Source organism: Carassius auratus, chromosome 36, assembly GCF_003368295.1.
Source record: "Carassius auratus strain Wakin chromosome 36, ASM336829v1, whole genome shotgun sequence".
Lineage (NCBI taxonomy): Eukaryota > Metazoa > Chordata > Actinopteri > Cypriniformes > Cyprinidae > Carassius > Carassius auratus.
The window spans coordinates 6,249,667-6,262,028 of record NC_039278.1 but is presented as its reverse complement, the minus strand read 5'-3'; the positions used below and the strand labels follow the sequence as shown (position 1 = coordinate 6,262,028).

The 12,362-nt window shown below is 37.1% G+C and overlaps 2 protein-coding genes across 2 annotated transcripts; both read left to right on the top strand.

The window, feature by feature from the left end:
- Positions 1–349: 349 nt before the first annotated feature.
- On the top strand, positions 350–3,083 carry LOC113055689 (thymic stromal cotransporter homolog). The gene is made up of 3 exons (XM_026222083.1): positions 350–1,972; positions 2,100–2,256; positions 2,363–3,083. The coding sequence occupies exon 1, from the start codon at positions 464–466 to the stop codon at positions 1,559–1,561; it is 1,098 nt and encodes a 365-aa protein (XP_026077868.1). The 5' UTR covers positions 350–463; the 3' UTR covers positions 1,562–1,972; positions 2,100–2,256; positions 2,363–3,083.
- A 4,710-nt stretch (positions 3,084–7,793) lies between these two features.
- Positions 7,794–10,493, top strand: LOC113055066 (uncharacterized). The gene is made up of 3 exons (XM_026221021.1): positions 7,794–8,596; positions 9,233–9,359; positions 9,530–10,493. Exons 1-3 carry the CDS (start codon positions 8,028–8,030, stop codon positions 10,268–10,270), a joined length of 1,437 nt encoding a protein of 478 aa, XP_026076806.1. The 5' UTR covers positions 7,794–8,027; the 3' UTR covers positions 10,271–10,493.
- The last annotated feature ends 1,869 nt before the right edge of the window (positions 10,494–12,362 follow it).

Genomic DNA, 12,362 nt, shown 5'->3' with positions numbered 1-12,362 from the left:
TAACTTTGTGGCAAAAGCATGGAAACAGTTTATCAATTTTTACAAATTGGTGTGTCTTGCCATATTATTTTAATATATTATCTGAATTATGAACACACTGGTTTGTAGAGGAAACAGTTTTACCATTTACTGCATGTTTTTATTCTGATAATAATAAAAACATATATAATTATAAATAATTAGAAATAATCTGGAGTAATGGCTTTTGAAAATTCATCTTTGCATCACAGGAATAAATTACATTTTAAATCGACTCTACTAGAAAACAATTCTTTAAATTGAAATAATATTTCACAATATTACCGTTTTTACTGTATTTTTGATCAAATAAATGAAGCCATGGTCAGCATTTTTTTTTTTTTCAAAAACATAATTATTCCAAATACACACACATAGTAATACTGCTTATCTTTTGCTTTAAAGGTTAAAAATCACAGACTCGAGCTCCCAGTCTGCCAATAAAATGGGGGCCATTCTGACTTTGGTGGAGCCGGTGGTTGTGATCAATAAACTGGGGACATCCTTCTTTGATATGGCCCTCACACAGACCGTGTACAACCAGTCGCTGAAGGCAACAGCTGGAGACAGCGATAAGGCACAGGCCTTATCCTCACGCTTTCTTCTTATTCAGAGTGTGTTGTCTTCTGTGGCGGCCATGTTGTCCATTATACCACTGAGCCGTCTGGCAGATCGTCATGGACCTAAAGTCTTCCTAGTGTCCTCTCAAATGGGTTCGGTTTTAGGCATGTTCATGCTGGTCATCTTCATTTACTGTGAGGCTCCACTGGAGCTTCTATATTTGGGTTCTTTGCTGCATGGTTTGAGCGGAGGCGGGCCGATGTTTTGGGCTGGGGTGGCAGCTCTGGCATCTCTCAGCTCAAAGCAGGGCAAACGCACTCTTAAACTCAACATCGTAGACTTCTGTTTTGGGATCGCAGGGGTGGTGGGAGGTCTTCTGTCTGGATATCTATACCAGATGGGACCATCAGTTCTCCTTCTGACAGCAATTCTAGTCAGCATTGTGGCATTACTGTACACTGTGTTTGCCCTGACTGACTCGAGACGTTCCCTATCCGAGAGCGAGCCATTGCTGGCTGAATCCGAAAGTGGGAAAATGTTGGATCGAGTCTCTATAGGCATGCTGATGACAGCAATGATGTTGTTTATGCTAGGCGTGGTCGGGGCAGAAAATGTGCTCCAGCTCTATGTGCTAAAGCCCCCTCTGAGCTGGGACTCGGTTTGGGCCGGATATGGCAGGGCCGCCACCAGTGCCATGTATCTCAGTAGCTTCTTAGGGGTTCTGAGTCTGTTCAGTGTGTTGGGAGACACAGCCCTCACTCTGCTGGGTATTGTGTCCAACTGTACTGGGATGGCAATTATGGCATTCGCTATAGAAAGCTGGGTCTACTTCCTGGGTGAGTTTTTTTGTTGCCGCGGACTTGGCAACACTTATTATTATTGCACTTTTACATATGCACAACTCACGATAACATACACTTGCATGTTTTTTAACCCTGCAGATTTAGTCACAGCAAACAGCGCGAACAACTGCATGAAATAAAACATACATATCTCAACAGAGATCTCTCAATTCTATCGTAGATGTTTTCTGGTGATTTAAGCTCATCTGCACTTTTTCTGTAATGTAGAGACGTTGTATGTCCATAGCTGCCAGGTTATATGAATTGTTTTCATGATAGAAACTGAACTGTTGAGTTTCCATCATTGATTCACGTGTTCATCAATTTACCTCTTGTGAAGCTAAAAGTTTCAGTTTTTGGAATAAAACGAATGCATAATGAAGTCATTTTATTTAGTCCTCTCTCCATACTATTGCTTCGTCCAGTGAAAGGTTTTTGTATTTTTCTGCATGTGTTGTTTTAAGCAGCTAGAGGAATCATGATGTTTGCCTGCATCCCCATGCCAACACTTCGAGCCATGCTGTCCAAGAATCTGCATCCTCAGCAATATGGTAAAGTTACAACGGCATAGAAACAAAAACTTCAAATGTGCTTCATCAGAGTACAAGGCATATTGTTGAGGCCATGCTGCCTGTTATATGATACTTAATGAGAGTTCTCTGCTGTGTTTCTTGGCAGGGCGAGTGTTTGGGCTGCTCCAGCTGGTTCTGGCTGTGACAGATCTCTTGTCTAATGTCTTTTTCACCTCGATTTACCCACTTACTCTCGGCTGGTTCAGTGGCTTCTGCTTCCTCCTCTCCTGTGCCATTAGTTACATCAGTGCCGTCCCGATCATGTATGTAAATCTGATGTAAAAAAAAATTATGCTCTTCAGCAAATATTCCTTTGGTGGTTTCTTCTCAGATCATGCAGAGTTTACAGCTACTAGTTTTGTTTTTCAGTTATCGAAGTGGCAGAGACTTGAGACTTGGATCCATTTGTGATGATGAACACTTACATTGAAATGTGTCTGTTCTTATTTTGATTCAGTACTATGGAGCTGCAAAAGAATTGCATTCCTTGCATTGCCCAAAAAACTTTCATGTTCTGTCGCAAAAGTGTTGAAATCCCAGTAGAAATGTTTAAGCTTTTGCATTTGCTCACAAAACTTTTGCAATAGAATATGAAACTCTGGGAAAAGGACACAGAAATTTTGCACGAAATAGCAAAGTTTCTCAACGTAACGCAAAAGATTTGCACACAAATGTAAAAGCATGGATTTTTTTTCTTCTCTGATTAATTTCTCTTTAAGGACTGTATATTTGTATTAGACATATTCACATAACTATATCTGTCAAGTTTCAACTTATGCATGACATCAAATTTGATTGCAATACTACAAAGTGCAATACACAATAATATAACATCAAAGAATTAATGAAAGAACTAATGAAAGTATGATATAAAAGTCTGTCTAGCTTTCTTGCAGGAGACATAGTTTTGTAAAAATATGTCTTGTTTAAAGTGGAAATAGCTTTTGTTCTTGACATGAAATTTTATCAGCATTTTAGGACTGGACACATGAAGTGTCAAATGTTTTCAGCAGCTCTGCATGGTTTCACCTGTTACAGTGAATAGTCTATGTTTATGGCATTTGTTACTCCCAATAAACCTACTTATTTTCCTATGGTTATCTGCTCAGTCATACTATTCTCTAGTGGGATAGTATTTGTAGCAGCAAGGGCAAAGGGTTCTGCAGGACACTTTTTACGAGTTCTTTTATTTTATTTTATTTCAGTTCAGAGTAAGGATACTTTTTTCAGTTTATAAGGATTTATCATTTATCATTATTGGATTTTTTTGTCTTCCACAGATTCAGACAGCATCAGACCTCATTTTATATTGTTTACTTTATTTAAAATGAAGAATTAGTCTGATGTTATTGTATCTAAAACATAATATAACATAACATAACAACATAAAACACATTTTACATTCAGGTCGTTTAATGTGTATTGTCCAACAGCTGCCACGTGGTGTCATCTAATCATCAATACACGGCCTACTATGGCAAGCAAATTTTCAATAAAAATGTTTTTTTGAATACTTTATTTTTATTTATTTATTTTTTCAAAAATAAACATAGAACAGACAAACAGCACTGTCTCTGACCACACAAGCAGAGAGAAATAAAACATTTTTTTTTAATGAAATAAATATTATCAATAGTAAAAATAATAATAAAGTTACTAAAAAATTATAAGAATAATTACAATAAATATTTAGTTCAGTAGCCAGAAGTACTATAGTAAAAACCTAAAACACAATCAGTCAAGGTTGGTCAAGTGTAAGCCCTAGAGTGCCAATCAAATATGCCTGACCAAAGCCCAGACAGTTTGGTGTTCGTGTAATGCAAGCAGTGAACAGCCTTGAATTGGATCAGTTGGTGTTTGCTGTTTATTAAGCAGACCTGTATCATAGTCAGACACCTATCCCGAATATCATCAGAGACCTCGACCCCACAGATCTTCCTCCCAGGCTGCTTTAAATCTCTCAGTAGGGGCTGCAACACAACTTTGAAATAAACGAACCAATTTGGATGTAAGATGCCTAGAATCTGGAGGATTTAGAAAAACATTTTAAAAAACATGCTTTTAAGTTATTAAAGTTATTAAAAATTACTAATTTTGGATTTTACATAACGAAAGATAATGAAAAAGTGTCCATGAGACAAATAAAATTTCTCTCTTAACTGGCTAAAGGATGCAAACCTTCCCTCAACATAAAGGTCCTTGATGGGCCCTTTTCCCACCAGACAAAGTAAGTTCTATCAGTCCAGGGGGGTAACAAAGATTGACTGTGACAAATTGGCGTATGAACAGAGGTCCCTTGAAGGGACAAGACTTTTCTCACCTGATTAAAAATTGTAACTGAAACACAAACCTTAATTTATTCATCGCTGTCGGCCTGGAGATCAACATGGCCGCTAAGGAAGTGCCAACAGCCAGTTTAGTCTAAAATGGTTTGACTAATGTTTTAGGTCAATGGTTCTCAATTCAACTCTGTATATTTTGAATGTCTTTCTTTTTCAACATACCTGATTCAGATAACCAGTTTGTTAGAAGAGATCTGTGTTCTGATTGACAGGGTCCCTCCCTACACAGTGTTCATTGCTCCCAGAGCAGGGGAAATACGATGAAGTTTCCTTCACTTCGGAACATTCATTCACGGATGTGTGCTATGCCACGGTCTGCAAAACTTACTACAGAAGTGTAAAGTGAGACTGAATAAACCTCTTTAAATAAGTACAATTTAAATTCACATCTCACACATTTTAATTCCCATTGAATGGAACATATTTGCTTCATTCAAACTGGAATCATGGCAGAATATCCTGTGATGTCCACTTACGGTCTTATGGAACAAATGTCTGAAGTCATTAGAGATACAGACAAAATGTGCAGAGCGGTGGTACGTGAGGACTGGAATTGAGAAGCACTGTTTTAGATAATTACAATTATATTTTAGTGAGTCGTAAATATAGTTTTAATAGTCACAATGATAATTTAATATATTTCCAATTCTAATTTATTAAATGGTCCACTCTGTTCCTGAAGGACAAACAAAGTCCTGTTCAGTTTTATTTTCAGCCGTTCCACTCAGTTCAGAATGTCGGAATGGGGAAAATAAAGTTTCATGATGACTTTATTCCATATGACTTGAATTCAATTCTAAATATCTCTAGACATGTTTTGACTAGACAAAAATCTGATTAAAGAAATTTTAATTCAATTTGATTAGCCATTATGTTACTTTTGGATACATAAAAAGTATTTTTAACATCTTAAATGGTGAGGAATTAATGAGAATTTAAAATATATATAAAATATAAACACATGTAAGAGACATCTCAAATGTTATGTTTTACTAGTGAGAATTAAATTAGATATACAAAGCACAAATTATAGTTGACTTTAATAACAATGTCTAGTCGTCAAAACTCATTAAACACATCAGAAAATATAGACCCTTTGCACGTGACGTCACCCTCTACTCGCGCGAATTGTGAACGCCATGACGGTCGGCAGAAGTGCTGTGCTGTAGGACGGACGGCAAGCCAAATGAGTACCAGTTCGTGTTCGTTCATGTAATAAAAGTTTTTTTTTTTTTTTTTTACTTGTAAGCACAGTGCAGTGTTAATGGTCAAACTGTATTTACAATGTTAGTGGCTGAAAACAATAAATATTCTTATTAGGAATAAAACTGCGTCATTTTTTAACTGTGCAGAGTTGTAATGTTAGCTGAATAGTTAGGCCTACTACGCTACTGCAATTTTAATATTGGTCATTGTGGTGGTACTTGGACAGCCGAATATTTTCTGAGGTGGTACTTGGTATAAAAAGTTATAGATCAACTGCATTAGAAAGTGGCATTGGCACACCCGGTGAACAACGGTAACTTAAGTGGGTAGCCAAGAACGACCAGGTCCTCTAAAAACAGGTTACGTGTTATATAAATCTTTACCTAAGTAAATAATAGATATTAATACAAAAGAAACCCTAGATCGACGTCTTACCTTTGCCAGTATGAGGTACCTCCCCGTGCTGTGAGCATAGCATCGCGTACCAGTCACCCAGCCAGCTACAAAGAACTGGTAAGCATCCAGACTTTTAAAAGCTTTGACAGCAGCACCAGTGTATGGGGATACCCCGTCTATCACATAGTGGTACAGATCGTGTGGAATGAAGTCAGGTAGACTCTGTGATTTAATGAGGTCCGTGAAAACGGAGGAAAAAGGTAAGGATCGGTATCCAATCCTGCGATCTCCAACTTATCCAAATACCGTTCTTTGTGAGCACCTACCAGCTGCCCAACCTTGACCGATAATGGCATGACAGGTTTCTTCAATAGAAGAAGCCATAAAGTATTTAGCCATTACTATTTAGTTTGTGCTTCCGGTGATTTTGCCATCCGTCATGGTCGTAGTTACGTGTTTGCAAAGGATCTATTATTTATATTGTGTAGCTATAATTACTAGTCGATAAGTCAAAATTGCAGAACAGATATCTGGAATTTTGACTATAGTCAAAACTAAATTATGCTACGGCTTGCCATATGCGTACTGGGTTCATTAGAGGGATAGGTGGCGATAATGCACTAAAAGTTTGCGATCCGCTGTAAAACAAGAAGAAGAAGAAGAATATGCGCACTGCCTACGTATTTCCTACAAAATTTCAGTGTCTAGGGAACTCCCAGAAAAGTATTCACCGATATCTTACACAATTTAATTCCCTTTGAATGGAACATATTTTCTTCATTCAAACTGGAATCATGGCAGAATATCCGGTGATGTCCACTTACGGTCTAATAGAACAAATGTCTGTAGTCATTGGAGATATAGACATGTGAAGATATAGAAATGTGCAGAGCGGGGGTATGTGAGGACTGGAATTGAGAAGCACTGTTTTATATAATTACAATAATATTTTAGTGAGTCGTAAATAAAGTTTGAATAGTCACAATGATAATTCAATATGAAAAAGTCGGCATGAAATCAAATTTGGCAAATCTTCTTTTTATATGTAATATTGTAGTGTTCATTATAAATGATTTATTTGTGCACTTCATTATTTTTTTTAAATTCATGTACCCTTATAATCTTTAATCAAAACATTGCCCTACCATCCCCCCTCGAAACAACCTCTCTTCTCTTTTGGTCACGTGCAATGGCGAAAGGGTGCGGCCAGAGCCGATGAGGGTGTGGCTATAGGTGTCTGTCTTGTTTCTGCACCGCCTCTCAGAGAAACTCTCGAGGGTGAACTTGACCGACAACTTCACTCGACTCATCTTGGTTTGCGGGATGCTCGTATAAATATGGGCTGATTCCTGCCTGAAAATTTAGTCCTCGTTCTTGTCGCCGGGCTCCTCAATAAAAAATCCTTCATGGGAGGGTAACGGTGGAAAGCCCGGTGGAGAGAAATCCTCCACAACTGAATGTAAACTAGCATTCAAATCTGCATCCATTTTGTTTGCAACGCCCAACCTCCAACAATCCAATCAATTCCACGATGGACGAAACCAAGCCCCGCCCTACATTTTTTTCTAATTTCAGAAGGCGTTTAACTCGGATTAACTCGGTCACAGCAAGGAAAAAATGACAATCTCAACTTCCAATTCATGCCGACTTTAATAAAACGATCCAGTCAGTTGTGTAGCTATTATTACTAGTCAATAAGTCAAAATTGCAGAACAGATATCTGGAATTTTGACTAGTCAAAACTAAATTATGCTACTGGATCCAATGGCATTAAATGCTAAAGCGGCTTGCCATATGCGTACTGGGTCCATTAGAGGGATAGGTGGCGGTAATTCACTAAAAGTTTGCGATCCGCCGTAAAACAAGAAGAAGAAGAAGAAGAATATGCGTACTGCCTACGTATTTCCTACAAAATTTCAGTGTCTAGCGAACTTCCGGTAAAGTATTCATCGATAGGAAACAGTGTGGTAGTGGTTAACTCTTTCTGATATATTTCGATTAACTATCGACCACAATTTTTTTTAAATAATATTTATACACTAGCTACGTTACCATTATAGTATATTCGATTCAAATTTAACGTTTTAATAATGAGTTCAGAAACCTTTAAATACCTTCGGCGTGAAGGTTCATCTTCTCTCTATTGCTGTGTCCCGTTCTGTAAAATGTCCTCAAGGTATAATTCAGTGATTAGTTTTCACAGTTTTCCTATGAACGAGGAAATGCGCAAAAAGTGGCTTCAAAATATCCGTCGTGAGAATTACAATGTCACTGTTAATACACGAGTCTGCAGTCGACACTTCACTAGTGATGATTTTATTAAGCCCTCGACTCCCACAGCACGCCGACTGCTGAAGAAGGGCGTCGAGCCCACGCTGTTCCTGTGGAGCGACTCCACTTCAGCAACAAAGCGCATCGGGTTATGGAAGAAGAGACGCGACTCTCCCTTTAAAAAAGAACATGTGCCTAAATTCTTCCAGCATCAGGAGCACGATTATTGCTCATCTCCTGTCCAGGATGATGTGGCTTTGGATCAGACCGAGCATCTCCGAAAGGAGGTCGAGCGCCTGAAGAGACGCGTGGCTGAGTTGGCTTTCCTTCAGAGATTTAGTTTGGACCGATTTGCTGCATCCGACGATGACATACGGTTTTACACTAGGTAAGCGCTTCTTATTTTTTTAAATAACAATTTTTCATAACATTTTCATATTTGTTAAATACATGTTAATTTAAGTAGTAGCCCATTTAAGTGGTTGTATTGAATGTGCACTTGTAGTGCATTAACATAATATTATACATAAAATCATCTCGACTTTTTTTTTTTTACTTTACACTTCAAATCATGGTTTTATTCATCTTTTTTTCATGGTTTAAAATAGTACTTTTAAAGAACTTTACTTTTTTTTTCTTGTTAACTTTTTTCTATTTTTCTATTTTTATTTTTTGCCTTGCTCGCAAGGTGTGTGTATGGCATGATGCGTATGTGTGTGTGTGTGTGTGTGTGTGTGTGTGTGTGTGTGTATGTATATGTATATATGTCAGTTTATTTACATAATCTATGAAATTATGTACAGTATGTACTCGAACACTCCTTAAATGATCAGAAAAGCAATCTTAATTCATCTCATTGCATTTATATAGATTTAAACTAAATAACTTGTAAGTAACAAGTACTAAGTATGCTAAAATGTCCATTTTAAACAAGGGTTTACAAGCCTTATATTTAAGTGCACACTGTAGCTTACAAAAAATAAGGTTGTTCATCACATTTGTTGTTGTCCCGCATCTCTTGTAGATTTGCCACTTACAACCACTTGATGGCGTTCTGGAGACTCATCGAGCCTGCGTCCCACAGCATGCTTCGTTTGACAAGAGCCAGGGCAGCAACAACCAGTGAAGATGGATCATCAGGCAGTACATCTGTAAATAATTAATTTTGAAGTAATTTATAATTCATTTATCAGTTATGATTTTATAAATTACAGCTTTCATGTGGGGGGAATAGGGAAATATATATTTTTTGTTTACCAGTATTATTTTTTTCTATATAAACAGACACCTTAGAAAAATGTTTTCCCATTTTTGTTAACAGTGTCAGTACCTGCAGCCCATGGATGAGTTTTTCCTCTTCATGGTCCATCTATCAGTTGGTCTAACAGAGAGAGATCTGGCCCACAGATTCAATATCCATCAGTCCTCTGTGATTCAAATCATTACAAGATGGGCCAGTTTTCTCTACGCCATCCTTGGATCTGTGCGCATCTGGATGTCTGAGGAGGCGGTCAAGGCTCACATGCCAAAGGAGTTTCAAGACTATCCAGACACACATGTAGTGATTGACCGCATAGAGCTGCGTTGCCAATCTCCATCCTCTCTCCTGCTTCAAGGTGAAGGGTCCCATTGCACCTACTTGGGGTTGATTGGCATGGCACCGCATGGTGCAGTCACGTTTGTGTCATCTGTGTATCCAGGATCTGTCAGTGACAAGGAGCTTCTGAAGCAGTCTGGGATTGTGTCACTCCTGAAACCTGAAATGGCCATTATGGTCAACAAAGGTTTTTTTATAGATGACTTGGTACCATGCAAAGTTTACCGGCCTGCCTATCTGTTAAAGAGGGAACAGATGCCAGCTGATGAAGTGAGGGAAACGCAGTCCATTTCTCGGCTGAGGGTCCACATTGAGCGTCTCATGGGCAGGGTGATGCAACACAAGTTGTTGGAAACGGTCATGCCTCTTTCTGACACTGGGACCATCAACCAGCTATACACTGTTGCTTGCCTCCTTATAAACTACCAGAACGGTCCCTTGTTAAATGCCTGGGCAAATGATTAAAGACTAGACTAAACATTTACTGTTGGAGGATGGATCAAAGGGCTGTAAATGTAAATATATACATAAAAATAAACATCCGGATATAAATAACTTTGGTACTATGTTTCTGTAAGCCTGAAAATATAAATAACATCTGTAGTGTTTCTGTAAACATTTAAATGATTTTTTTTTCTTTTGTTTGCCACCATAATGTAAATGTACATATAAACAACTTTCAAAGTTATTTATGTTTACAGTGGTATACAGGAAAAGCGTTATAAAGTTATGTTTACAAATAGATCAAATAAATGTTAACGTAAAACATAACTTTTATACAATGTTTCTATAAACTTAAATATAAATAATTTGGTGTTTCTGTAAAAAAATGATTTTATAATGTGCTTCCTTACACACTATAACGGAAACATGCAAATATAAATAATGTATGCACAGTGTCAAAGTTATTTATATTTACATGTTTGCAATGGTGTACAGTGAGACTTTTATCAATTTATTTTATAGAAGCATTGCATGGATAGAAATATGAAAACATGTAAAGTATAGATAACTTTAAAGGTGTTTTTTGTATACATAATGTTTGCACTTAATAGAAATATGTAAATAACTTGTGTACAGGAACATCAAAGTTATTTAAATGTATATGTTTACAGTGGTGTAAGTGAAAAGCTTTATAAAATTGTTAACAAAAACACTGGATCAAATAGGGAAATACGAACAAAATATACCTTTATAATGTTTCTATAAACATGTTAATAATAACTTTCTGTTTCTGTAAACATAACATCACTGTAAAGGAAATGTAAATATAAGTAACTTGTGTAAAGAAAGACACTATTAAATTAATTTATACTGGTTTACAGTGGTGTACAGGAAAAGCTTTATAAAGTTATTTGTTTACAGAAATGCTGCATCAATGTGACTAAATGTAGATATGTAAAATTTATTTTTTATACAATGTTTCTACATGTTAATACAACATGTAAAAAAACATACACATATATTTAACTTTATAGTGTGTTTCCTTTTAACCACTGTAATGGAAATATATGAGTAACTTTGACAGTGTTTCTAAACAGTGTTGATCTTTTTTTTTCCTCTTTTCTTTCTAGGAAACTTGGCAGGTAGAAGTATTTAAAAAAGAAATCGCCCTCTCACAGATGGTTTTACACGTTACTGTCTTTGTAGACGGGACGAGACTCGTGTCATCCTGTGCATAAGCAAAATCAAACCAGTCTGATCCACGTAAATGACAAACACATGTACCCTATTGTACTTCAATTATTAATCATTTCCAAGTCAGTATTATTTACAAAACATAACATTTTGGAAACAGCTTTGGTTATATTCTTTAACTCTGATAGCTTTAAGTTTGGCTTATCTGATTACTTGGCCTCTATACTCTGGCCTGTTATTTACCTGGCCAGGTCACGTGATGCATTTGGTTGGCTACCTTGGAGACAATGTGTCTCAGTTTCTGTTGCAGCCCCCCATCTATTATTTAGCTTTAAGCAGGTGTGGCACAGGGAAAAGGTAATTTCCTCAGTGTGATAACAGGTAATTATTGATGATGATAATACCTGATTCCAAAGCTCTCCTTGTCCCATAGTCCTTCTGGACAAGACATCTGAAGCTTGTAAACTCTTTAGTAGGTTTAAATTAAATCTTTTATTTTAGATCACATCAGACATGCCATATCACTAAATTTTCTATGAAAGAAACAAGTATCAATTTTCATGCATACAACATGGTTTCACCAAACCAAAACTTGAACAGAGTGAAATGACAGTAAAGAGCCAGCTGGTCACGAGAGACTCCGTCTCACTCCAGAGGCTCCCAGACGTCAAGGAGGTCATTTAAGGAGCACTTAAATCTAACGGACAGCAATCCAACAAAATATGTGTCTGATCAGGAGACTGTCTCTACAATGTGCAACAACAAAAAGTTCCTAAGACCGGTTATTTTGTCAGAAAAGCACAAGATGAAGTTCATGCTTCATCATTGCTCTACTTTGCTCTTCTGAAACCTTCATGCCTTTTATTTGCACACGCACACACACACAGACATGCTTTATGTTGTAGAAACTACAATCAAG

What these genes read in the sequence shown, in the direction of transcription:
- LOC113055066 (XM_026221021.1), top strand. Translation starts at nt 8,028, where the DNA reads ATGAGTTCAGAAACCTTTAAATACCTTCGGCGTGAAGGTTCATCTTCT. An exon ending in GACATACGGTTTTACACTAG is followed by an intron (nt 8,597 to 9,232) that starts GTAAGCGCTTCT and finishes CATCTCTTGTAG; the next exon opens with ATTTGCCACTTACAACCACT. An exon ending in GATCATCAGGCAGTACATCT is followed by an intron (nt 9,360 to 9,529) that starts GTAAATAATTAA and finishes TTTTGTTAACAG; the next exon opens with TGTCAGTACCTGCAGCCCAT.
- LOC113055689 (XM_026222083.1), top strand. Translation starts at nt 464, where the DNA reads ATGGGGGCCATTCTGACTTTGGTGGAGCCGGTGGTTGTGATCAATAAA.